The sequence below is a fragment of the Barbatula barbatula genome (genome assembly GCF_947034865.1).
Source record: "Barbatula barbatula genome assembly, chromosome: 8".
In the NCBI taxonomy this organism is placed as follows: Eukaryota; Metazoa; Chordata; class Actinopteri; order Cypriniformes; family Nemacheilidae; genus Barbatula; species Barbatula barbatula.
Window position 1 is genome coordinate 23,475,692 of NC_136771.1, and position 26,674 is coordinate 23,502,365.

General features: G+C 39.3%; 3 protein-coding genes across 8 annotated transcripts; 2 read left to right on the forward strand and 1 right to left on the reverse strand.

The window, feature by feature from the left end:
- Positions 1–11,088: 11,088 nt before the first annotated feature.
- LOC306897010 (interferon-induced GTP-binding protein MxB-like) lies at positions 11,089–15,425 on the forward strand. The gene is made up of 12 exons (XM_079461451.1): positions 11,089–11,430; positions 11,835–11,969; positions 12,092–12,246; positions 12,421–12,559; positions 12,631–12,829; positions 12,997–13,075; positions 13,153–13,275; positions 13,594–13,735; positions 13,967–14,125; positions 14,272–14,348; positions 14,497–14,790; positions 14,878–15,425. The coding sequence occupies exons 1-12, from the start codon at positions 11,235–11,237 to the stop codon at positions 15,100–15,102; spliced, it is 1,923 nt and encodes a 640-aa protein (XP_079317577.1). The 5' UTR covers positions 11,089–11,234; the 3' UTR covers positions 15,103–15,425.
- A 916-nt stretch (positions 15,426–16,341) lies between these two features.
- LOC306897011 (interferon-induced GTP-binding protein MxB-like) lies at positions 16,342–22,408 on the forward strand. The gene is made up of 12 exons (XM_079461452.1): positions 16,342–16,680; positions 18,507–18,641; positions 18,725–18,879; positions 19,083–19,221; positions 19,306–19,504; positions 19,682–19,760; positions 19,850–19,972; positions 20,341–20,482; positions 21,049–21,207; positions 21,317–21,393; positions 21,537–21,764; positions 21,836–22,408. Exons 1-12 carry the CDS (start codon positions 16,485–16,487, stop codon positions 22,058–22,060), a joined length of 1,857 nt encoding a protein of 618 aa, XP_079317578.1. The 5' UTR covers positions 16,342–16,484; the 3' UTR covers positions 22,061–22,408.
- pcnp (PEST proteolytic signal containing nuclear protein) lies at positions 22,179–25,959 on the reverse strand. 6 transcript variants are annotated; one of them, XM_079461457.1, is made up of 6 exons: positions 25,383–25,474; positions 23,715–23,831; positions 23,477–23,642; positions 23,269–23,343; positions 23,063–23,118; positions 22,417–22,883 (listed from the first exon to the last, which is right to left on the reverse strand). In XM_079461457.1, the coding sequence occupies exons 3-6, from the start codon at positions 23,552–23,554 to the stop codon at positions 22,775–22,777; spliced, it is 318 nt and encodes a 105-aa protein (XP_079317583.1). In that variant the 5' UTR covers positions 23,555–23,642; positions 23,715–23,831; positions 25,383–25,474; the 3' UTR covers positions 22,417–22,774. The 6 variants fall into 6 exon arrangements, with proteins under 6 accessions (XP_079317579.1, XP_079317583.1, XP_079317581.1 ...); XM_079461455.1 differs by having other exon boundaries at positions 22,663–22,883; positions 23,715–23,733; positions 25,383–25,457; XM_079461456.1 differs by having other exon boundaries at positions 22,663–22,883; positions 23,984–25,437.
- Positions 25,960–26,674: the final 715 nt, after the last annotated feature.

A 26,674-nucleotide genomic window follows, 5' to 3' on the forward strand; every position in this document is an offset into this window, starting at 1 on the left:
ACCTCACATTTTAATACAGATTACCGTGGTGATGTGCTGCGACAGAACATAAACAGTGTTCACATGCAAACAAATAGCACATGCATTTAGACTCTCACTCTCTCTCACAACCCTTAGGAAAGTTACCTATGGTTCTATTATAGTAAAATAGTAGTTTATCTTTGTGTAACCATGTTTTTTGTCAGGTTGATCACCATTATTTGTATGACCAATGTTTTACTACAAATACCATGGTTAAACTGTGGTTATTGTGATGGGACCATATACAATTTGTGGTTACTATGATTTTACAACAAATAAAACCCCAAAGCTTGGTTGCTGTAATAGAAGTAAGGGATAATGTAAATCCACAGTTTTATTGCAAAATAAAACCCAACAAGGTGATCTCATTTGTTACCGATTTAAACTTGGCATGAGAAGGGATGCTGGAGTGATCCATCAAATAGTACCGGTCAAGATGACCCGCTGTATCCATATCTGCGGTGTGTTTTCATAGAATAAAGACTTCAAACGCTATCAAAGATATATATATAATTCCCACATATGAAGTCAAAATTTCGAGCTGGTTGTGTTCAGGTGCTTTGTTGTCGGAAAGAATGGAGGACACCAGGTTGATACTTTCACGTGTCTTGGGCAAATGTTTTTGACGGTTTCAGCAGCAACCTAAACAGACATTATGTGGCCCACACTTAACTTCCGTTAGACCTCTGCAAATATATAACTGTAACTGTTCAGTAGTTTTAATTTGATTTAAAACACTTAATATTCAATAGAATATTAATATTAATTAATATTCATATAAATTAAATGTAAACCATTTTTTACATCATAACTTCGGGCCAGCGTGTGTGTCCGATGGTAAAAGTAGATTCTACTCCTACTGTGTAGTTTTACAGCATCCAGATAGTCAGTTTGATGACTATATATATATATAAATATATATATATATATATATATATATATATATATATATATAAATAGATAGATATATTGACTGTTATGATTATTTATATGTGAAAATAACCTCAGAATTTTGTAACTGTACAATAAAAATCAAGTAAAAAACATGTTTACGATAACCATAGTGATTTTCTAAATGAATACAAACTCAAAAACACAGCAGTATGTGACATTACATACTGGGGAAGTAAACCAGGAACCTTGCAAATGAAAGAAACTGACCTCTATTTGTGAGTGATTGACAAGCTATTAAATAATTTGGAAAACCTATGCAATTATTTCCTTACCTTCATGTCCATCCAAGCACATATGCTATTGTTTAACATGGGGATTCTTTTTAAGAACTGTAAAATGTCTCTTTAAAGCATGCAGCTCTTTTCCATACAACAACAATTCACGATGACCACAGCTAAATATACCCATAAGGGACAAAACTTTTCCTTCGTCCTGTTCTGTTTCTAACTTAAGTTATTATTCAATAAAAACAAAATCCATCACTGTAGCTCTCAAGTCTCATTCTCAATTACACATATTTGAAATAGCACATTGTGTTTTTTCCATACGGTTGATGGCGTTTAAAAACGTAAACATTTGGAATGTAGAGCACAAGTCATATGGGCTACATATGGAAACATAAACGTTCATTGTAGGCCATCAGAAATATTTTCAATCAAATTCTCATCATTTCCCAGTTTGTGTCACAGAGACACTTTTTATTTTGGCTGAGCTTGTGACCATCTTCCGCTTGCTCTATTTCTAATGAGATTCTATTTCAAAATGTAAATCAATGCGATGACTTTTCTCTTTTTGTATGAGGCCTGGAGGTGTGGGTGGATCTTTCAATAACTAAATCTCTAAGCTTGATAGTCACCGGCTCAGATATGAATCCGTGCTTAATCTCCCCAGCAACTTATCAATTTGTGTTCCTTATTTGACTTTGAAAACAAAAACATTGTCCATAAATAAGAACTCTTATTCTGGTGCAGTCCCTTCTGCTCCTTAAGTCAGAGTGGGACGAGAGGAAAAGAGGCACAATGTGGCGACGGAGAGCTTTGGTCCACACCCAGCCTCAGACAATAGAGGAAGACCCGCCCCATTCTGCATTGTGTTTAGTACAGAGCTAGGACGGGGAATTTGTCAATCTCGCTGTGCACTATTACATGGTACACAACTCAAACCGCCGGCACGTGGCCAAACCTGTGGAGGGTTCTCATGTGAGAGAAAATCATTTTTCTTCAGGGTGTCGTACAAAGGTCTCACAAACACAAACACTGGTTAAATGGGTTTGAGCGGTACTCTGTAAACAGGTGATTGCCATATGCGCCAAATCGCCCTGACGTTTGTGATTTAGTACCATTTACAAACTTGGTTGGGAAAAACAAATGCGGTGTAAACATGCAGGCCATTAAACACGGAAAAGCCTTGTCTTCATTATTTATGCTAATGGCTTTGCATGCAATGAGCGGGTTGTTTAAATTGATAACTGTTTGATGTGAAATCACCTTACTGACAGACCTGTCAAATAAAAACCTTTTTAGAGGGCTTGAATAAATCAAATATGTTAAATCACTTTACTGAGAGATTGTGTAGATGCTTTTTGTTTGATCTTCTCCCGTTGTATTGGTCACGTTCATACAGTATACAACAAAATAATAAAACAATACATAAAGAAATTTGCTCTAAAAAGTTCTTGAAAGGTTCTTTGTTTGAACCTTCAACATCCATTGAACGCTTTTGTCAAAAAAGGTCAATAGTACTAAAGGAAAAGGTTCAGACCTTGTTTTGTTTCTCAAAGAATAATTAACATCCGAAGCACTTTTACTGTTTCAAAATGATTATTTGTTGTAGAAGAAGGTTTTTTCTATGAAGAGTTAACAACGAAATGGAAAAGTTTTCCTTTCCAATGACTATTCTTTAGAAAACCAAAGAATCGCCAAAAAAAAACTTTTTTACACCTTTATTTTTATTTAAATAATATATAATATATAAAATAATAAATAAAAATGTATTACTGTTATTTACAATCTAAATTTAGCCAAAATGTATTCAATAGAGTTCATTTTTAGTAGTAAAAATATTGTTTTTATTGTTACAATATTTTTGAACTTGATGAATTTAAAGGGACAGTTCACCCAAAAATGAAAATTCTGTCATCATTTACTCGCCCTCTTGTCATTTCTTCCGCAGAACACAAAAGAAGATATTTTGAAGAAAGTTGTTAACTGGCACCCGTTCACTTGCATTGTTTTTTGTGTCCATACAATAGAAGTGAATGGGGGCCAGTGCTGTTTGCTTCCCAACTTTGTCAAAAAATCTTCTTTTGTGGTGCACTGTCCCTTAAAGTTTTTGAAACTATTAGCAGTCTAAAGTTTATTTTAATTCAATTTTCATTGCATGTTTAACATTCAAAAGTGTCTTTAAAGAAATTGCTGATGTCAGAGTGCCGTTCTCAAGTTTCCTAAGGAACAGAACATATTCATTACGGAAAATCCAAAAAAGGACCAATTTTCGGTACTTTAAACCCAAACTGTTTTATATGGAATAAAAACTCATTCAGACGCTGTGTAGTAACAGTTTTAGCAAAGCAGAACACATCTGTTCTTCGCCATGCAATATGAGACCGTTCAATGGTACAGCACAGACAGCAACATAAGCAAACTGGCAGTTGTTATAGCAAATGACTTATGACAGTATAACAGTGATTAATCTGCAGAGAATTCTTTTAATGTACGACTTTACATATTCATGGCATAAATCACATGACAGAACGGTATTGCAAATATAAATCAGCCAAAAGTGATTCTTTTTTCTACATTCCTCAAAAAAGTGTGGTTAATAAAATTATGAAAAGGTAAAACTGCTCCAGACATCGTCATGCCAAAAGTCGTGATCTCACCAAAGGGGATTTTGACAAAGTGACCTAACAAATGCATAAATTGAGGAAGATGTTTTGGCTTAAAGGTAGATACAAGTCTGAACATGAAGGAGAATATGGAGAGCCGGTATCTGCGGGCTACATCAAGCAGGAGCGCGTGGGCGAGACTGTTTCATGCTTCCTGGGCTATGTCATGTCACCCATTTTCAGCTTGCCAGCATCTATGAGACCTGGCAACCGAGGGACCTTCCCTCAAAAGCAGTCAGCGACTGTGCTGAAAATAAGTACGTGGGATAGGACATGCCACAGTGAACTGTCACAGTGTTTGCTCTTATAATGGATTGTGGGAAATGCAATAGATGTATTATTGCCAACAATACTTTTAAGATTATGTAAAATTCATGTAAAAATAACAACTACAAAAAGGGAATAGAAAAACATGCACATGCACTACTTGGTAAGTAAGTTGACCATGCACATGAAAACATAAATGTATGTATTTTCTCGCATATTGTACAGTCAGTGACAAAGGTTAGAAAAAGTTACATCCATTTGAGAAAGAAAGAAAAACAAAGGAAAAACAACACTGCTGGTGTTCATCAATTTCGGCGGTGATTGGGCTGACATAATTGATTATAAGAATGTCCCTTGAGGAGGGCCAGATGCTTGGACCCGCGTTCATTCTATTGTCAAAGTTGATTTTAACTTTTTTCATATTAACTTTGAACTAGACATTGGGAATCTCTTTGTTTGGCTTTTTAATTTGTGATTTTTTTCCCGCAGCACAGATTGTCAAATATCTGCAGCACGCGACATGTGATCCAGTACAGCTTCGGCTCTGTCCCGGCCTCTATAAACAAGTAACTAATGCTTTTTTTAAGTGGACGGCTCTTCGTGGTGGAGCATTTGGGAAAGGAAGGAAGTTTGTCTCAATGAGGGGAAGATGTGTGTGTGTGTGTATGTGTGGGGGGGGTCATTTGCATGGGAAAAGATTCAAGTCATCACATGCTACTCAGTGTGCACATTTTGAGTTATGATATCCTGTTTAAACGTGTTATTGTTCTGCAGTCAACCTGACTGAGGCATCACAACCACTTGTTTGCTGTATTTTCATCACAAAATATTAAATAGGGAACTATTTGACACAATATGTTTAATGGGTTTTAATAGGTTTACAAATCTTTGATTCGTAAGAAATTCTGCATTTATATGTTATTTACATTAATCTCCATCTTTTAATTCGCCATTTGTATCTTGATGATACAATGCATATTCAGTTTACATTGAGACTGTTGCTGTCACGAAATGGTTTTGGACAGAACCCAGATGCAGGCAGACGAAGGTATAACAAAAAATGTTTATTAAATAAAACACCCGCAAGGGGGTAAACATGAACAAAAACACTAGAAAAAACAAACACCTCCAACGAGGGGGACAAAAGGAAACAAAGTCCTTAATAATAAAATAATAAGTCCACAAACTATTTGCCTGGAGTCGTGTAATCCCCAGTCACAGCTCAACATAGACATCCACATTAGACAACCAATATAAGACAAAGACAATGCACCAACACTGAACAGAGAGAAAACTGAGACCATATAAAGGGAGACACTAACGAGGAGTGATTACATGGGGAGAGTGGTGACAGCTGATGGGAATAAAACCCTAATTAAAGTGAAACACCAAACAGACGATGGGAATGAAACCCTTAGGAAATTACCAGAGATAGGAGGGTGGGGCTGAGAGACATAACAGGAAGACACATGGCATCACGTAACAACATAAAGCCACATGTCTCCACACATAACACAACAAAAACCCGAAAGACGTAGCAATGTCATGACTCTGCCCAGGGAGCTTGAAAGCTCGAGACAGGAAGGACAGAGTCCTAACATTACCCCCGCCCCCAGAAACGCCCCATGGCGTCTCAAGGGAGAAACCTCAGCGGGCCAAAACACAAAAGCACAAAGACAAACACCACAAGCACAACACAGAACAAACTAAAGGGAACATAAGGGAGGCTATGAAGGGGTTCGGGTGGGTCAACAAAAACAACAAACATGGGAGGGGTGGTGGAATGGGAGGCCAAACCTTGGGGACACCAGAAAAGGGTGGGACAGGTTGAGGAGACTTGAAACAACCGGACGAGACCGGCGGGGACTTGAAACAACCGGACGAGACCGGCGGGGACTTGAAACAACCGGACGAGACCGGCGGGGACTTGAAACAACCGGACGAGACCGGCGGGGACTTGAAACAACCGGACGAGACCGGCGGGGACTTGAAACAACCGGACGAGACCGGCGGGGACTTGAAACAACCGGACGAGACCGGCGGGGACTTGAAACAACCGGACGAGACCGGCGGGGACTTGAAAAGGCTAGGGAGAGGTGTGTGTCCAAGGGGGAAAAAAGTTTGAGGTGATGCCGGCCGGGGAACTGGCTGAGGCACCGGCTGGAAGTCCGGCTGAGGCACCGGCTGGAAGTCCGCCTGCGGAAGGACAGGCCTGGACGCCTGCGGATGGGCAGGTCTGGACGCCTGCTGATGGGCAGGTCTGGACGCCTGCTGATGGGCAGGTCTGGACGCCTGCTGATGGGCAGGTCCTGAAGCCTGCGGAAGGGCAGGTCCTGATGCCTGCGGAAAGGCAGGTCCTGATGCCTGCGGAAAGGCAGGTCCTGATGCCTGCGGAAAGGCAGGTCCTGATGCCTGCGGAAAGGCAGGTCCTGATGCCTGCGGAAAGGCAGGTCCTGATGCCTGCGGAAAGGCAGGTCCTGATGCCTGCGGAAAGGCAGGTCCTGATGCCTGCGGAAAGGCAGGTCCTGATGCCTGCGGAAAGGCAGGTCCTGATGCCTGCGGAAAGGCAGGTCCTGATGCCTGCGGAAAGGCAGGTCCTGATGCCTGCGGAAAGGCAGGTCCTGATGCCTGCGGAAAGGCAGGTCCTGACGCCTGCGGAAAGGCAGGTCCTGACGCCTGCTGAGATGCAGGTCCTGACGCCTGCTGAGATGCAGGTCCTGACGCCTGCTGAGATGCAGGTCCTGACGCCTGCTGAGATGCAGGTCCTGACGCCTGCTGAGATGCAGGTCCTGACGCCTGCTGAGATGCAGGTCCTGACGCCTGCTGAGATGCAGGTCCTGACGCCTGCTGAGATGCAGGTCCTGACGCCTGCTGAGATGCAGGTCCTGACGCCTGCTGAGATGCAGGTCCTGACGCCTGCTGAGATGCAGGTCCTGACGCCTGCTGAGATGCAGGTCCTGACGCCTGCTGAGATGCAGGTCCTGACGCCTGCTGAGATGCAGGTCCTGACGCCTGCGGAGAGGCAGGTCTGGACGCCTGCTGGATCGCTGGCTGTGAACCCGGCTGGAGAACCGGCAGGAGCGCCGGCTGGGCTGGGTTATGTGCCCCCCTCCGTTGCCTCTTCCTCTTCTGCCGAGCCAATCTCCTGGTAGTCGGCTGGAGGAAGGAGGTGAAGGACGGGGCTGGCTCCGCGTTGGAGGCCTCCGAAGAGGACCCCCAGGACTCTCTCCTTCCACGCTTGCCCCGAAGACTGGTGGTTGGTGGAGAGGTTGCAGGGTCCGAGACTGATGGTGCGGTGGTGGTCACGACCCCAAGCTCCAGGGTGTGATCCTCAGGGATCGAACCCAATGGGGTCGTAGAGCTGAGGCGTGTAGAAACCCTGGGCAGATCCCGATCACTAATCCGCTGAACAAGATCAGTGAAGCCCAGGTGTCTCTGTAACTTCATCTCCTCCTGGGAGAGCGGTTCTGCAAGGCAGCCGTTGAAGATTACCTTCAACTCCTCCTCCGTGAAGCAGCCTCGCTTTGCCGTTGCCAAGAACTTGTCAGCGAAGTCCCATATGTACATGTCTCTCTGGCGGAGGCCAAAGAGAAGGTACGCCTCACTAGCACGGGCAGTCGTGTCCGTACTGCCTGCTGGGTTCAATGTGGGTTGGTGCATTCTGTCACGAAATGGTTTTGGACAGAACCCAGATGCAGGCAGACGAAGGTATAACAAAAAATGTTTATTAAATAAAACACCCGCAAGGGGGTAAACATGAACAAAAACACTAGAAAAAACAAACACCTCCAACGAGGGGGACAAAAGGAAACAAAGTCCTTAATAATAAAATAATAAGTCCACAAACTATTTGCCTGGAGTCGTGTAATCCCCAGTCACAGCTCAACATAGACATCCACATTAGACAACCAATATAAGACAAAGACAATGCACCAACACTGAACAGAGAGAAAACTGAGACCATATAAAGGGAGACACTAACGAGGAGTGATTACATGGGGAGAGTGGTGACAGCTGATGGGAATAAAACCCTAATTAAAGTGAAACACCAAACAGACGATGGGAATGAAACCCTTAGGAAATTACCAGAGATAGGAGGGTGGGGCTGAGAGACATAACAGGAAGACACATGGCATCACGTAACAACATAAAGCCACATGTCTCCACACATAACACAACAAAAACCCGAAAGACGTAGCAATGTCATGACTCTGCCCAGGGAGCTTGAAAGCTCGAGACAGGAAGGACAGAGTCCTAACAGTTGCAACCATTTGGAAAACAATAACAAAAGGAAAAAATCTGCACTTTTTATACTATTACAAACATCGGCAGCCTTTTTCTTCATTTCACATATTGTTGTAACTGTATTTGTATGTTACAGCGTTAAAACCTCATATTTTAATAAATGCCCTGTGTTTATAAATGCATTAGATATACATCACATTTAGAAACGTCAGAATATGTGTTTTTTAGCCCTTCAGTCGGACCCCTGAAAAGAGCTCTGTTTTTCTACATCGCTTTAGAAGTTCAGATGGGACTATAAAATGACTGAATAAGCGACAGAAAACAAGTGTTTTTACTATAATGTTTTCTTTATGGCTGTTTAGTGCAATAGAGTTAGGAGTTATAACAACAACAATGGAAATGTTAGACAATATTAACCTAGAAAAAGATCAATACAGAATACGTTATAATAGTTTTATTCGCATACAGAATACTGAAGGATATTGCTACTAAAATGAATATAGATATATTTCAAATATATTGTTGATCATCAGCAAACATCAGAAAAAAAAGTAATTTCTCAAAGCATGTTTAAACACTTTCCAACTGGAGAGATTTCTCATTTTCATGCCATTTGCCTGACTTTTAGGATGAAGCCTGGGTAAGCTTTTAGAATGACATCTTCCACATAATGCTTCTCAACACCTCAGATGTTATGTGAAAGAATACCACTTTTTTACATTTAATTATTAAATTACATTTATTGAATCCGAGTAGCCTATTCCTTAGATTAAGTAAACTGTGAATGGCCCATTAAAAACTACAATAACTTTACAGCCAATGTAGTCTTTCTTACATTTAATAAATTACACAAATCAAAATAATGTTTTTTGTTGTTAACTTTGGCTAGATTTGTTTAAATATGCAGTGTTACTATAAAGAATTATTATAAATGAAAATAAATAATTTGTAAGAAAGTAAATCCATTTGGTTTTGTTGGTACATTAATTCACATTAAACAATTTAACTTAATGTTAACATTGACAGGTTTTTACATTTGTGTTCCCGGAATAAAACTAAGTATATTTTGAATCGGATATTAACCTTTTGTCTGTTCTTTTTTAAGTAAGTAATCAAAAATAATACAGCATTTTAGGCCAAAAGCTCTTAACATTTTAATATGAGACTTTTCAGACTTTGTCAGCATTCTTTTGGATAAACATCCCCCTCTGCTGGATATTTTTGGTAGAGAAGCAATCTTTTGAATGTGCACTGTATCAATCCAATTGACAAAATGTTTTGATAAATATAAATACATAAGATTAGTCTATTTATTAATTTGTGTAAACAGAACAACAATATTCTACGTTGCTTTCAAAGATTGTTCATCAAAACTGTAACACAAGAAGTAGGAGCATCCATCTGGACCAAAGATGGATGCAATTGTTATAAATAGATTTATAAATGTCTTTATGTAATAAAATTACATAAGATTACATACATTTTCTACATGTAGAAAAATACTGTTGGCAGGCTAAAAACATAACAGCGATAAGAAAATACATCTATACTGTAATCAAATTGAATCAATTCGACTTTGTGGGGGTTAGTCTGGCAATATACAATTTATACAAAATACAAAATATATTTGATCATAACATGCATAACTATATACTATTTATTCAAAACAGGCTTGCATGAAAGAACAGGCTTCTTTTACTGTATTTTCTGAAACTAGTTTGTTAGATTATAAAAATATAAATTGTGACAAGAAGACCGGCTGTAGTCTGTGTGTTAGGGTTGCTGGAATTTTTCAATGATTTTAGTGCAGTTTACATAGTTACATCCAGCAGGTGACGGCAAGGGTCTGTTATGAGCAGTCAGCAGACTATTCAACCATTTCAGTCCAAAAGTCTGCTTTATTCAGGAACTAACTGGCTATCAATATGTCAATCAGAGCTATTTATATGCCGATTTAATTCTTGAAACTTGGCAGCGCGGTATGTGGCAGTTGGATAACAAGTTTTATCACATTCTGAATGGATTATATATAGAACAGAAACCGCACAACAAGTGACATGACAACTAGCCCATAAACAACTTAATATAAATTATTGTAAATAATTAATCCATTGTATGAATTAAATCACATTTGTCATTATCATTTTTACTAAAACAAAAATATCTGAGGGATCCCCTGAGTCTATTTTTTACTTCCCTAATGCCTAATGGGTCCCCCGGATCCCCCCAGCCCCCCTTCAATTCGAGCACTGGTAACAGGAACAAAACTTACTAGACTAGACTAGACTAGACTAGACTAGACTAGATAGCACCACACACAATGATCCGACACAATACATAAGACACCAGGGCATTCAATAAGGGAACAAATCAAGAAGGGAACCGGTGTTGGGAATGAAAACAATAACGAGGAGAGGGCTCGGATCTCATTTTGTTGCAGGAAACGAGTTCCCTAATGTCTGACGAGACACAGACAGATGCGTTAACTGAAGGTCAAATCGTGCAAATGTCTTGCATCTCAAATCCGTTCTATTTACATAAGCAAATAAGGACTTGTGGGCCTATTTAACACACAAAAAGAGACATAAGGCTGTTGTTATCTTTTAATAACACCTGCGTTAACCGATCCTGTAAATACATACAGAAAAATCTGTGTTCACATCATCTCCCCGGTCTCCCTCCCAGACATCAATTTCCACCACACCCAAGATGTATAAAGCTTTCACAGGCTGCTTGATCCGCCCACGCAGTGCAGAATTGAAAGAAACGAAACTTATCGTTCCAGGAAATATACAGGTGGTACATCATTCATCACTACGATTTAAGTGCTTGTTACTTTGCCTTTTGTCGTTGTTTAAGGATGGAGGAAAGTTACACTTTCAGTCAGCATTATGAGGAAAAAATTCGTCCTTGCATCGATATTATCGACAACTTGAGATCTCTGGGAGTCGAGAAGGACCTGGCGCTGCCATCCATCGCGGTCATAGGAGACCAAAGCTCGGGGAAAAGCTCTGTTCTGGAGGCGTTATCAGGGGTAGCTTTACCCAGAGGCAGTGGTGAGTACTAGCTACTGTATTGTCCGTTGCGCAAAAAAAGATGTGCGACGCGTAAATGAACATTTATTGAATACTAAAGAATCGACGCTTGCATTGAAAAATATAAGCACTTCTTTCCAATATAGCTATGGAAATGCATTAGGCAATTTCATGTAATATTATACAAAATAATTTAGGCCTATATTTATGTTGCATATTTTTTTGTAAATGCTATGGTAATACTGTGCAGTGGCATTCTTTAAAACGATCTAAAACCTTAACTAAAAACATATTTTGTTTGATAAAATATGTCACGTTTTTGGATATTTTCGATTGTCTTTGAAGTAGGCCATAACTACTGCACATATTTACAATCGCCCCTTTAACTGCAATGACATGTTTTCTCCAAATGCTGTTCTGTTCAGGCATTGTCACAAGATGCCCTCTTGAGCTCAAGATGATGAGAACTAAGGAGAAAGGATGGCATGGAAAGATCAGTTATCAAGAATATAGTGAAGACATCGATGACCCAGAGGATGTGGAGAAAAAGATCCGTGAAGGTGAATGTTTCGTCTCGGTGTTTCAAAAAGCATGCAGTGCACTTACAGAAAAGATGTAAATCTTTCAAGTATAAAATAATTATATTGATATATAAAATACACAATCTTGCATTTGTTTGTAGCCCAGGATAAGATAGCTGGACGAGGGGTTAGTATAAGTGATGATCTCATCAGTCTTCAAATCACCTCTCCAAATGTTCCTGACCTCACACTCATTGACCTGCCGGGGATCGCACGAGTGGCAGTCAAGGGTCAACCTGAGAATATTGGAGAACAGGTAGATGAATCCGTCTCATGCTAGTTTAATTAAAGTTTGTTGTACATTTACAATTTTTTTTATTCAGACTACTTCAGTAAGCACGTTTAGTGGCCTCTGTCACTGGTTAACTACCTCAATTATCCATTTATCAATGTATTGGCTAGAAACATTAATTTTGAGCATTTCTTACAGATCAAGAGATTGATCAAGAAGTTTGTTACAAAGCAAGAAACAATCAACCTAGTTGTGGTGCCGTGTAACGTCGACATCGCAACAACAGAGGCATTACAGATGGCACAGAATGAGGACCCTGAAGGCGGGAGGACTTTAGGTGCGTAGTGCTGATTAGTAGAACCAGACGTTGTCATGTATATTCTGATTGTATTGCATGTCAACCTACAGGCATCTTAACAAAACCAGACCTGGTGGATAAAGGCACTGAGCAGACAGTGGTGGACGTTGTGCACAATGAGGTCATTCATCTTACTAAAGGCTACATGATCGTCAGGTGCAGGGGACAGAAAGAGATTATGGATCACGTCACTCTCAATGAGGCCACGGATACAGAGAAGGCCTTCTTTAAAGACCATCCTCATTTTAGGTGGGTAAAAGACAATTGCTATATATTCTATAGAAAGCATTTTGCATGGTATGGTAATGTTTTCTGACATGCTATTCCAGCAAAGCCTTATTTTGCAAAACATCTAATTATAGATCACTCAATGTGTGTGTGTGTGTTGGTGTGTATGTGTGTGTGTGTGTTTACAGCACGCTGTATAATGAAGGCTTTGCAACTATTCCCAAGTTGGCAGAGAAACTAACAATCGAGTTAGTTCATCATATAGAGGTAAACCATTTTAACAGCTAGATTTTAAACCTCAAATTAAACACCACTCATTCTCCGGTGGTTGATTTGTTATGTAGAAATCCATTCCACGGTTAGAAGAACAAATTGAGGCAAAGCTAGCTGAGACACAGAAGACACTGGAGGCGTGCGGCACCGGACCACCATCAGACCCTTCAGAACGACTCAGCTTTCTGATTGATGTAAGTATTGTCATGAACTTGTTAGTTTGCCCAGAGCTGTTCAGGTTTGCTCATAGAGATCCATCTTTGGGAACCATATTTTTTCAATATCAGCCAGAAATCTTTAAGACTGTGTTGTTGACCTGTTAAATGTCAGGTCCAGATCCAAGAGCACCATTGACTTCAAACACACGCAAACAAGATTGTAAACTAAGGCGTTTCATTCTAAACTCACTGAGAAACTATAGCAAAGTACACAGTATATCAGTGTCTGTATATATATTAAAGGATAATTTAAATCAGTCTAATATGTTTTAATCATCTCATCACTGAATTCAGAAAGTGACAGCTTTCATTCAGGATATGTTTAACCTGACCACTGGGGAAGAGGTTAAATGTAATTCAGACTTCATGATTTTCCAAGAGCTTCGGGAGGAATTTGCAAAATGGAAAGACGTCTTGGAATGTTCAGGATACACATGTGAGTCTCCTTTAAATGCTCTGTTAATAAATACAAATAAAGTATTAACACAGGACAAAGTGTTACCAAAATTATTTTGGATGACACAAAAAACATGAAAAAGATATTCAGTTATTAAATTGTTTTTCGAATAAACAAATCATTTATCCGACTTGAAAATTGATAATTGAGATGTGCAGTGTGTATTGTATTTAATGTGTTTCTCTGCAAATATTCACCATTCCTTTTCAGTCAACAAGAAGATTGAGAAAGAAGTGAATGCATTTGAAGCCAAGTATCGAGGGAGAGAGCTTCCAGGCTTCATCAATTACAAGACCTTTGAGAAGCTGGTCAGAGAACAGATCAAGACATTAGAGGAACCCGCATTAAGAATTCTTAAGGCCGTCTCAGGTCAGTGTTGTATTTTGTTGTCCATTTAGTAGCCTACAATGCAAGTTATCCTGGCACTTTTCAGCAAAACTAAATTGACCAGATAATTAAGCTTTAATGCGAGAGGTTACAAATGAATCTTTGTGTTTGTGTTTCTATTCACATAGATATAGGCAGAAAGAGATTTATCCAACTGGCCCAAAAAAGCTTCATTGGATTCCCTAATCTTCTTAAAATAGCAAAGGTAGGTTATGGCGATACACAAATGCAGTCAATTATATACCATGAGACTGAACTGTAATTTTTCAATGGTGCCTTTGAGCAAAACAAAATTTACAGATGTCCTTCCTTTATCACTTTTGTGTCATAACAAATATTTTGGGTGTTTTAAGACTAACATTGAAGGCATCAAGCAGGAGCAAGATTCACTGGCCGTGTCCATGTTGAGGACTCAATTCAAGATGGAGCTCATGGTTTACAGCCAAGATGGGACATACAGTCAAAGCCTCCAACAGACAAAGAAGGAACAGGAGGTGGAAGAGCAAACTGCACAACTTCAACCTCCATATACAACTCCTCAGTCATCATCTTCATTTGGAATTAGTTTCAAAATGCCAGCAATCGTTAGATCAGACAATCACGCCACTTTACATGAGATAAAGCTCCACATCAAGTCCTACTACTCTGTAAGTGTGCTTACATGGGGTTTCTGTTATCTGAAGCTCAGATTTAAGTGCTGTTTTTAGCTGAAGCTGCCTTATCTGCCTCATCAGATTGCAAGCAAGCGTCTAGCTGACCAGATCCCAATGGTGATCCGCTACCTGCTTCTCCAAGAGGCTGCGGCGGAGCTGCAGAGAAACATGTTGCAGTTGCTGCAGGAGAAGAATGCTGTAGATGACCTGCTTAAAGAAGACCACGACATCAGTGAAAAGCGGGAAATCTTAATTAATCGCCAGAATCGTCTACTAAAAGCACGCAACCTCCTCGTTGGCTTTTAGAATTCAGTTCATATTTGTAAGGCAATATGTTCAATGTAGCACTATAGCTTGTCTGTTAAAGATCCACCTTATAAGAAGTTAGTATGGTGTCTTCTTTCCCCATTTAAACACTGACAATATATATTTTTTACTTTAAATACTTAAGTAGGCCTACATAAAAATTACTTTTTCAAACCTGTTACTTGAGTTTAACTCAGTACTATTTCAGAATTAAAGGTGTAATAAAATGAAATGAGGTGATTTATAATTTGATGCTTTAGGATGTGGTCAAGTAGATTAGGATGATTTGTGAATGTTTTTGGAGCACACTTATATATATCCTTAATAAAAAATTACAAAAATATCCATTTGTGCAATTTCTGTTGTCATATAGGCCTAACCACTCGCTAATATGCATAATGAACAGAATATAACAGAACACAATCATTCCAGCATTTATATGTAATATCAATATTATTTACTCTAAACAGTTTAATAATTAACTGAATTAACAACAGGTTAAATTATATTCCCGACTGGGAAAAATAAACCGATCGCAATGCGAAACCGAAAGTAAATAATACAACGCGCATCACCAAGACACAATATCAAATCGACATAATTCTTTCTTCAATGACTAATACCTTGAGGATACACTTGTGCAAGACGATCGGATAATCAAATATAAACTTAAATAGGAAATATAAACTGCGCTACGGCAACACTGACTACCGTATAGAGCTGAACTGTTACCATAGCAACGATCTCAACTTAAGAGTCCGTCTCTGAGGAGGCTCTATAACACCACTGTTTCTTGGGGCTTATTGCTTTACCAAACAAAATGGCCTTATAAGAAATTCAAATGTAAACTATCATTTTATCGCATATGTTTTATTGAGTCATTTTGATTTGTTTGGTAATTCAGTATCAGACTTTTACGTGATAATAACATTACGTTTCAATTTGAAACAGTTCTGTCATTCTAAATTGCAAATGTGTAGTTTCCTCATAAATCCGAATTTACATTGAACACGGCATGTACAGTAAGACACTTTACAGTCCTTAAACATTTCAGTTAGTGCCATATATTTAAAAAATATATTTTGTGTTTTCTTGTTTGTAAGGAATATTCACTCGTGGAAAGACGTTTTTATTGTGAAATATCTACATAGCGCAAACGTTTTAGAAAAAAAATGATGAATGATTTTTTTAGGGACCACGCATACTGAGCTTAAGTGGAAGAAACGAAACTTAATCGTAGTTTCTCATAATGAAACTTAAAGTATATAGCGGATGCAAGCACTTGACAGCATCGCTCAGTTCAGACAACAGAAGGTTCTCGAATCCATTGCGTGATTTATTAGTATATTGTGGTTATTTCGACATTTCGTCGTTGTTTAAGGATGGAGAAGAGTTACACGCTCAGTCAGCATTATGAGGAAAAGATTCGTCCCTGCATCGATATTATCGACAACTTGCGATCTCTGGGAGTCGAGAAGGACCTGGCGCTGCCATCCATCGCGGTCATAGGAGACCAAAGCTCGGGGAAAAGCTCTGTTCTGGAGGCGTTATCAAGGGTAACTTTACCCAGAGGCAGTGGTGAGTAGGTTAACGTTAATCGCCTCGCATCTTAAAATAAAAATGTTGATCAATGCCAATGAAGTTTGTATTTAGTTGTTATTATATTTAACTAAAAATAAGTATACTTTCAGAAAATATGCAAGTTAGGTGTATGGAATAAAAACGAGGTTGTCGGCTAGTTATGTACTTGAAGTTGACTGCACATAGTACTTACTACACAGGGCTCTCTAGTTTATCAAACGTCTGGAGTGAGATCACATCTGTTAGGACAGGGGTACTCAAGGGTTCAGCAGCGCCCCCTCAGCCCCATCCAATCCTCTCTCTCCCAAGGTTTTCTAACAGTTTAATTTGACTATTAATTGACCGGCACAAATACAAATGTTACATATTGGCAAATCTGATAAAAGATAGACAAATGTATCCAAATAGAATAAATTATTTTATATATTTTAAATTTATTTTGAACAGTAGTTTATATCCAACAGAATAATTCACGCATTGTTTACCGATGTAGTATTTACTATGTTTCCTAAAACAACTGGATGATTGACACTTTGAATAATTATGTTTGTTCCAAAAGAGTTGTTTAAATGCAAGAAACTAGTTTGTTAGATTATAAAAATATAAATTGTGACAAGAAGACCGGCTGTAGTCTGTGTGTTAGAGTTGCTGGAATTTTTCAATGATTTTAGTGCAGTTTACATAGTTACGTCCAGCAGGTTACGGCAAGGGTCTGTTATGAGCGAGTCTGTCAGTCAGCAGACTATTCAACCATTTCAGTCCAAAAGTCTGCTTTATTCAGGAACTAACTGGCTATCAATATGTCAATCAGAGCTATTTATATGCCGATTTAATTCTTGAAACTTGGCAGCGTGGTATGTGGCAGTTGGATAACAAGTTTGATCACATTCTGAATGGATTATATATAGTACAGAAACCGCACAACAAGCTTCATCGGGGTCTCTAGCACCACAGAATCTATTTTTTACTTCCCTAATGCCTAATTGTGTGTGGTGCTACCTAGTCTAGTCTAGTCTAGTAAGTTGTTCCTGTTACCAGTGCTCGAATTGAAGGGGGGCTCCGGGGTAGCACTAGGTAGCACCACACACAATGATCCGACACAAGACATAAGACACCAGGGCATTCAATAAGGGAACAAATCAAGAGGGGAACCGGTGTTGGGCATCAAAACAATAACGAGGAGAGGGCGGGCACAGAGACCGGAGAGAGTGTATGGAATCTCCACACAAAACATGAGGTTCTGTCATGATCCTGCCACTAACCAAGAGAACCATGACATGCTTTAAGCTTTTAAGAGATGAAGTCTAATGCTCTTATAAGTGCTCTTGTCCAAGAAGAAGTGCTCTCGTGAACACTCACAAGACAGAGGAGAACATATCGATAAAAGATGGCTTTTTGGTTTGTTTTTTGCACATAAAGCATTCTCGTCGCTTCAAAAAAATCCAACTGAGCCACTTTACGTGGGTGGACAAATTTAACAATGTCTTCAGTACTTTTCTGGCCCTTGGCAAAAACTGACACCATGTCTATGAGGATGCCTGGAAATCTCTCGTATGTCACCTTCATATCTTCATTTGTGCGCCAAAGACACCGGTAGTTACTCACCGGTGAGTAAAAAAATCAAACACTGTTGATTTTTGGTGAACTTCCCCCTTAAGCTCATTTCTGAGATATTACCGTTCAATCAAACATCTGACAGTCTGCAGGTGTGCTCAAACAAATTTAGAAATTCGATGACATCACGCTACACTTCAGCCCTTGTCAAAGATACATATAGTTGTCTTTCATGTTTTGAAATAGTTGTCTTTCATGTTTTGGTACAGGCATTGTCACAAGATGTCCTCTTGAGCTGAAGATGATCAGATCCAAAGATGAAGGATGGCATGCAAAAATCTGTTACCAGGACTTTGAAGGAGAAATTGATGACCCAGCAGATGTAGAGAAATATATTCGTGAAGGTTAAAGCTTCCCCAGTTTTCCTAAAATTATGAGATGTCGCAAATGCTTCAATGCATTGACAGATTTTCGTGCTTGGTTGTAGCCCAGGAAGAGATAGCGGGAACAGGGCTTGGTATTAGTGAGGATCTCATCAGTCTTCAAATCACCTCTCCAAATGTTCCTGACCTCACACTCATTGACCTGCCCGGTATCACACGAGTGGCAGTCAAGGGTCAACCTGAGAATATTGGAGAACAGGTAGATTTCTCGTTGCCTTTTTCATCTATATGCTATATCTTTATGCCATCTAACTCAATATGCCCTCCAGGTCGCTTCTTCCACTGGTTACTTTTCTGAGTTATCCAATGGTCATATTATTGGCTCAAGATCTTAGAGAAATGCTATATGGCTTACTATCGCTTACTGCACAAAGCACATTACTTATCAATCATTTCTTACAGATCAAGAGATTGATCAAGAAGTTTGTTACAAAGCAAGAAACAATCAACCTAGTTGTGGTTCCGTGTAATGTTGACATCGCGACCACGGAAGCACTACGGATGGCTCAGGACGTGGACCCTGAAGGCGGGAGGACTTTAGGTGCTCAGCACTCATTGCATTTTCAGATTTGTAATACCAGATCTTGTCATGTATATTCTGATTGTATTGCATGTCAACCTACAGGCATCTTAACAAAACCAGACCTGGTGGATAAAGGCACTGAGCAGACAGTGGTGGACGTTGTGCACAATGAGGTCATTCATCTTACTAAAGGCTACATGATCGTCAGGTGCAGGGGACAGAAAGAGATTATGGATCACGTCACTCTCAATGAGGCCACGGATACAGAGAAGTTCTTCTTTAAAGACCATCCTCATTTCAGGTGGGATAAAACATTTGGCATATTGCATAGCTGTGATGTCAAAACAGATCTCAAAGTGTAATCAGATTTCCTGTAAAACTTTTAGTAAAAGTTATATTCTTGTGTCTGTATAGCATAACTGTCGAATTTGTTATTTTATGTCAATCTTTAGGTCAATTCATGTATGTTTTTTTACAGCACGCTGTATAATGAAGGCTTTGCAACTATTCCCAAGCTGGCAGAGAAACTAACAAATGAGTTAGTTCATCACATTCAGGTGAAAACATTTCTAATAAAACAGACAGACATGATTTAAAGTCTCATAATAACCACGGCTCATTCTCTCGTGGTTTATTTTTTATGTAGAAATCCATGCCACGGTTAGAAGAACAAATCGAGGCAAAGCTAGCTGAGACAAAGAAGGAACTGGAGGCGTACGGCACCGGACCACCATCAGACCCTTCAGAACGACTCAGCTTTCTGATTGATGTAAGCATTGTCATGAACATGTTAGTTTGCCCAGAGCTGTTCAGTCTTGTGTTCGGAGATCTGCCTTCCTGAAGAGTTTTGTTTCAACCACATACTTAAACACCTACCGGTAATTTTCAAGTAAACTTTTAAACTAATTTAAGCTGCTTCGGGAGTTAAGGATGGACCTGTTCTCTGTAGGAAGCTAAATCTGAAAGTCCGGATCCAAGAGCGGGGACTGTTGACTTAACCAAAGCACATGCAAATAAAACACCTTTCTCATTCCAGCCTTTCTGAGAAACTAGTGAAGGCACAGTATTTCAATGTCTGTATTTTACAAAATTGTTTAAACATTACTGACATTTTTACCATCTTATCACTGAATTCAGAAAGTGACAGCATTCATTAAGGATACATTTAACCTGACCACCGGGGAAGAGATTGAATGTAATTCAGACCTCATCATTTTCCAAGAGCTTCGGGAGGAATTTGCAAAATGGAAAGACCTCTTGGAATGTTCAGGATACACATGTGAGTATACAATGTAAATAGCGGATTAAAAAACATCACCATAGCTGTTCGGATTTTTTAACAAATGTAGATTAAGTATTCTGGTAGAAAATTAAAATTCTATCACAAATTACTCACTTTTATGTAGTTTGATAATGCTATGACCTCGGTTCAGCTGTAGAACACAAATTGATTTTTTCCGATGAGATCCGGAGCTTTCTGACCCCATAGAGAGAAACTCATCTCACATTCAAAGAAAAGAAAGTGAGTAAAGATATCGTTGGAATAGTCCACGTGACTTCAGTGCTTCAATCCTTAACTGAGGTTTTAGGTCCACGACGTGAGGGTAGCCTAATTGATGACGTAGTTTTCATTTTTCAATGGAGGATCACTTTACCACTTAATTTTTCTGAATACATGTCTTTAATAAGTGTTCAAAATAATACCATTCACCCGAAACAAAAATATGTATACATGTCACCTGCTTGAAACTCTCCAGCGCTTAACATTCAACCAAAAAATCTCAGTAAATTGTTTAATATTCATTGAATGTATTTCCAAACTAACATTCAAAATTCATTTTGAAGTAAACAGGAAGATCGAGAGCGAAGTTGATACCTTCGAAGCAAAGTATCGAGGAAGGGAACTTCCAGGTTTCATCAGTTACAAGACCTTTGAGAAGCTGGTCAGAGAACAGATCAAGACATTAGAGGGACCCGCATTAAAAACACTAAAGACAACCTCAGGTCTGTGCAGGCTTTCCATGACGGAGCTAAACAGATTTACCAGATAATTTTGCTTGTAGGTGAAAACTTACAAAAAAACTTGACCAAGATTATGTTTGTATTTTCATAGATGTTGTTAGAAAGAGATTTATCCAACTGGCTAATTACAGCTTCACCGGTTTCCCTAATCTTCTTAAAATAGCAAAGGTAGGTTTGACGTGTTGATGCCACAAATGATCTTTAAGGATTCTCAAAATGTTTCTCAGACAGCCAAATTGTGGTGTGTCTTATAGCACCTGGCCTTGGTCTCTAATTTATTTATTGACACATCTGTTATATTTCATTTCAAGTCTAAGATTGAAGGCATCAAGCAGGAGAAAGAATCGCTGGCCGTGTCCATGTTGAGGACTCAATTCAAGATGGAGCTCATGGTTTACAGTCAAGATGGCACATACAGTCAAAGCCTCCTACAGACAAAGAAGGAACAGGAGGTGGAAGAGGGTCCTGAGGAGCAAGTGTATGAAGAGAAAGATGCCACACTGCACGAGATGAAGCTCCACATCGAGTCCTACTACTCGGTAAGTGTGCTCTATGGTTTACTACTGTAGTCCAAATTAAATTGTATAGTTATGATGTCATGTCATGCCAGATTGCAAGCAAGCGTCTAGCTGACCAGATCCCAATGATGATCCGCTATGAGCTTCTCCAAGAGGCTGCGGCGGAGCTGCAGAGAAACATGTTGCAGTTGCTGCAGGAGAAGAATGCTGTAGATGACCTGCTAAAAGAAGATCACGACATTGGCCAAAAGCGTGAGCATTTACTTAATCGCCAGAAGCGTCTATTGAAAGCTCGCAACCTCCTGAATGCCTTTTAGAATGTGGTCATATACATCATACTGTCATATACTCGCCATTGTGAGCAGCATGGTTAGAAAGTAATTTTCACAAATCCTAAATCCTTGTTTAGTTTTTAGTTTGTTAAACACTTATATTCCAGAAGGTCCCGTTTATTTGATTGATACAATCATGTTATACAAAGGCTGCATTAGGCAATAAACGTTTCCAAAATTTTCATTATTTTGGTAAGATTATCAGTAGGCTAGTCTTTTCAGATTTTTGTGAAATATGAATGCACTATTGACCAATGTCAAAAGCTTCTCTTCTAGTTATGCCACAGATTGTTTGTCACATCTTATCGTAAAAAAATTAAAAGCAGTTCATACAAAGTTCTACCACCACTCATTTATTAATGACTTACTAACTTTCCTCTTTGTCATAACCACACCACTACATTCCTTCTCTGTTGTCATTTGGCTATAGTTTAGTATGTCATTACTGTTCAGTGTTGCATATTGGGGGAAATTTCATCAAATTTGTATGGAACAGTTAATGTAGATTATGCTCATTTTCCCTCTTTTGTCTTCCATTTCACACAAGAAAGCATTTTAACCACAGTGTTTAAAAACTGTGGCTACAATAAAAAGCATAAACATTCATTACATATATACATTTGTACAGTGTTCATCAAACAAAACGACAAAAGGACGAATATCTCTGTGCCAAAGTGTAAACTACTATAGTCAGTCTCTCTATTTGTCTGACTGAGATTTGAGCTTCCTCTCCCAAAGTTTCTGATGGTCTGAGAATCCTTGTTTTCCTTTGTTGAAGGAATTGGGTCCAGCTGATGTGGGCGTCTCCCTGAAAAACAAGAAACAGATGCTCTTTTTTAATTTAATGTAGCACTCCCCTATGAAGTTTGGTAATTACCAACAGCTACAAAAGCAAATTTATTGCAACACATGTTTAAAACAAGCTTTGCTGCGAATACATCAAAATAATGATATAGGAACAAGAAAATACAATAGGCAGAATCCAACCTTCCAATATTTTTCATCCTCATCTTTGCCTCTGGTGGCATTTCCTCAGGCTCACTCTAAAAAATAACAAATATAAAATAAGCTTCATTATGCAATGGTTTTGTCAACAAAATACATTTGTTTTGTACAAAATGCATGAACAGAATCTATTATTAACTTCACAAATAGACTACATCAATTTCGTATTCAGAAAAAGCTGCAAATACATCATCGTCTTCATTGAATACAGATGCGAGTCCAGGTTTCTTGGGAGGTACGGCTGGAGTGGGTTCTTTAGGTTTCTAAGTTAAGAGAGAGAACAACAACAAAAAACCCTCTTAAGCATTTGTAATTCTCCACACCAACAACTCTCAGACTAACAGTACAATTACAACTCAAATAAATGATCTTACAAAGAAAAAAAGGCACACGTACATTCGCTCCAAGCTTGATAGAGATGGGGGTAGGCTTCTTGGCAACCAGGGCTGTCATACTGAACCCGGCTTTCAACATTTTAGAAGACGCTGGCTTGCTTTTAGCCTCATCTTCTGGTTCAACATCACAAGCAGAGCGCTTTCTCAAACCGTCCCCTGATGCCGTGCTGGAAGAGACAGTCTTAGTTTTCACACTGCTTCCCTTCTCTTCTGGTCCTGCTGGAGGCGAGACAACTTACCAAGGTGAGCGACTGTTGCCTTGGAGACCAAAGGTGAGCTACAGTTACCTGAGAGTTGAGGGAGTCCAGGAGGACCTGCTCAGAGAGCTGATGTTGAGCCTTCAATCTCAATTCCAACTGGTTTGCAAATAACCGTGTGTGTAAATGTATGTTTATCCACTTCAACTCCCAATTTCATGGGAATTTGTACATGACAAACCAAAGACTCGTGTTTTTAAAAGTTCATGTAAATACCAGTCAAAGTGGGGAAACCATTACTGAATTCTTACAATTAATAAGGGAAGAATGGAGACGGCTGGTTGCTCTTGTATCGCAGGTCTCCACCGAGCTGCAGCATCCATCTCAACTTTCTAAAAACAATACTTCACGTTGTTCATTCTCTCCCCTGCTTGCTTCAGCTTTAATCCTACTTGTAACATGGCCTGGTAAAGGCAAGCAGTAGCCTACTGTTTAGCGTCTAAAGCGTCTGCCAAATTTATTAAAATTGAATATAATGACAGGGCAAGTCATGCAGCTGCAATCCTCTGGCAGGTAGGTTTGCTTTAGTCTGTCTTCTAAACTGCTAAATACATTTAAAAATGCTAACCGCTCAATTTTAACTGGTGCTAATATTATTATATTGCTGTTTTAGTTGTGCTAACTCTCCCCTATACTCCTGCCTTTAAACGCTTATTAATAAACGTTAGTTATACTTTCCTAGTTATTGTAGTCAAGTAGGTCAATTATCCAGGAGAAAGGACATCAAGTAGGCTATAACAATGAATAACGGATGCAGATCATACGGAGCGCGCCATCCAGATTCAGCTCTAGTATAGCTCTTTTATTAATTTATGTTACCACATATATTTACATGGCAATACAAACATGGTGGGTGTCCAAAAAGTGGCACTTTTTGATATTGTTTTTGTTTTAGTATATCAACGTATGCGTTTAGTGATGCTAACAATATAACACGATACTTCACCCAAAAATGTAAATTCAACATTTCCTTACCCTCAATCTGTATACATTTTTCTGATGAACACAGAGAAAGATATTTGGAAGAATGCTTGCAACCAGACACATTTTCCCCCATTGACTTCCATAGTAGGAAATAACAACGGTAGTCAAAAGTGCCCCAGAACTCTTTGCTGTCTCATATTCTTCAAAATGTCTTCTTTTGTGTCCAACAGAACACAAATATGATAAGTATTGTTTCCTACTATGGTATTCAATGGGGGATTGGAGTATGTGGGCAAAATGTGTCTTGTTATAAGCACTCTTCCAAATACCTTTCTGTGTCTATAGGAACAAAGAAAGTTATACAGATTTGGAACAACTCGAAGGTGAGTAAATGATGACAGAATTAACATTTCGGGGTGAATTATAACTTGTAAACAATGTAAAAGACAGCACATGCTATATGTGTAGCATACCTAACAATAGTCTGCATTTAACTGTATAGATAGACATGAAACGCGTTGAATACTGTGTGTCTGTTTAAACACTCAAATTCAGGCCGACACACAGCTAATGTAGCTAGCTGGCTAAACCTGTATAGCCTGAAGCTCTAAATAATAAAAGTACAGCTCTGCAACTTTGCATGAACTCATGCCTGCAACACAACGAATAAATGCACTTTACAACTATTCTTAAAGCTGTCAATAAAAACATAAATGAGAATTTCACCTCCTTTAGAAGGGCCTTCGCTGCGACACTTCACGTACGCCATCGCGTCTGCATTGAAGATGTACGGATACCGAAGAGGACAAAACACCTCTGCCTATGGGCTCCTTCATAGGCTGTTGAATCGGACGTCAATGGCGCCGCCGTGGCCATATTGGGAAGGGCAAAAGCGCCATATAAACAAATACAAGTTAACGTGGACGTTGCGGTTTATCTAGATTAAAAGCACATTGAAGTTTGCCCTCTAGATCGATTTCAAATGGATTTAGATCTACGTTGAGTACAAATAAGTTTCATAGTTCATTTATTTATTTAAATAGTACTATTCCTTGCCTTAATAAATTGACAAAAGAGTTTCAATATGGGTTTTTAAATGTACATTTTATCAAGCTTTTTCGAAGAAATAAATGCACAGTCAATTCCCGTTCACTTGTATGTGCTTATATGAAGGCTGCCCTTCCTAATATGGCGGCACTTATTGCAGCCAAAGGCTGCGTCCAAATACCCCCACTTGCGTTCTTGGCCACTTGAGAGCGCGTACACGAGAGAGGAAGTACGAGCGCAAGTCTGCTTTTTCATCACATACTTAGAAACACCACATTAATTAATGTTACATGTTTGGCACTTGCCACGTGTGTCCAAAAGCGTTATAAATACTACATGCTCACTCTGGGTCTTCACACCCCCTAGAAAAACAGGAAATACGTCATGATAAGTGGGGGTATTTGGCCGCAGCCAAAGTGCTCAATGCGGCTGTTCTGTTTCCTTGGATAGGAGTTGTGCAACACTGACATCTAGCGCACAGATTATAAACTAAGGTGGGCTGCTCGTCATAAAACGTGTTCAACATCTTCAGCCCTGACATAACATTTAAGGAAACACTTAACGCCGAGCATAAAGCCAAAGCACAAAACCCCAGCTGTAACTTATTCCTCAGACCAGATGGGCATAACAGGTTGATATGCAATCCCCAAACCCAGACATTAACCATTTACCCTAAACCTAATCATGCAATTTAATTGGTTGATAGAAAGTTCATTTGAAGACCAACAGTGGCGTTGTTCTGCTTGGGGAAATCATGTTCACCTTACTTTGCTAGTGTAAGGACACTTGGGTTATGCACGTGTTTCAATCCAATCATACATTTTATTTATTGTGAATTAATTGTCCAAACATTTAGGGCTCTCAGTTTACGGGTGTGTAATTTGTGTGGGTATCAGACACATACTTTTAACATTTAGCTATTCATATTAATAATAAGCTGAACTCGACCAAGCCAAAAGGAAAAACTCTGT

What these genes read in the sequence shown, in the direction of transcription:
- LOC306897010 (XM_079461451.1), top strand. Translation starts at nt 11,235, where the DNA reads ATGGAGGAAAGTTACACTTTCAGTCAGCATTATGAGGAAAAAATTCGT. An exon ending in GACTCAGCTTTCTGATTGAT is followed by an intron (nt 13,276 to 13,593) that starts GTAAGTATTGTC and finishes CACTGAATTCAG; the next exon opens with AAAGTGACAGCTTTCATTCA. An exon ending in GGAATGTTCAGGATACACAT is followed by an intron (nt 13,736 to 13,966) that starts GTGAGTCTCCTT and finishes ATTCCTTTTCAG; the next exon opens with TCAACAAGAAGATTGAGAAA.
- pcnp (XM_079461453.1), bottom strand. Translation starts at nt 25,425, where the DNA reads ATGGCGTACGTGAAGTGTCGCAGCGAAGGCCCTTCTAAAGGAG. An exon ending in CGAAGGCCCTTCTAAAGGAG is followed by an intron (nt 23,695 to 25,382) that starts GTGAAATTCTCA and finishes TCTCGCCTCCAG; the next exon opens with CAGGACCAGAAGAGAAGGGA. An exon ending in AGGATGAAAAATATTGGAAG is followed by an intron (nt 22,884 to 23,062) that starts GTTGGATTCTGC and finishes CTTGTTTTTCAG; the next exon opens with GGAGACGCCCACATCAGCTG.
- LOC306897011 (XM_079461452.1), top strand. Translation starts at nt 16,485, where the DNA reads ATGGAGAAGAGTTACACGCTCAGTCAGCATTATGAGGAAAAGATTCGT. An exon ending in CTGAGAATATTGGAGAACAG is followed by an intron (nt 18,880 to 19,082) that starts GTAGATTTCTCG and finishes CATTTCTTACAG; the next exon opens with ATCAAGAGATTGATCAAGAA. An exon ending in AAAGACCATCCTCATTTCAG is followed by an intron (nt 19,505 to 19,681) that starts GTGGGATAAAAC and finishes GTTTTTTTACAG; the next exon opens with CACGCTGTATAATGAAGGCT.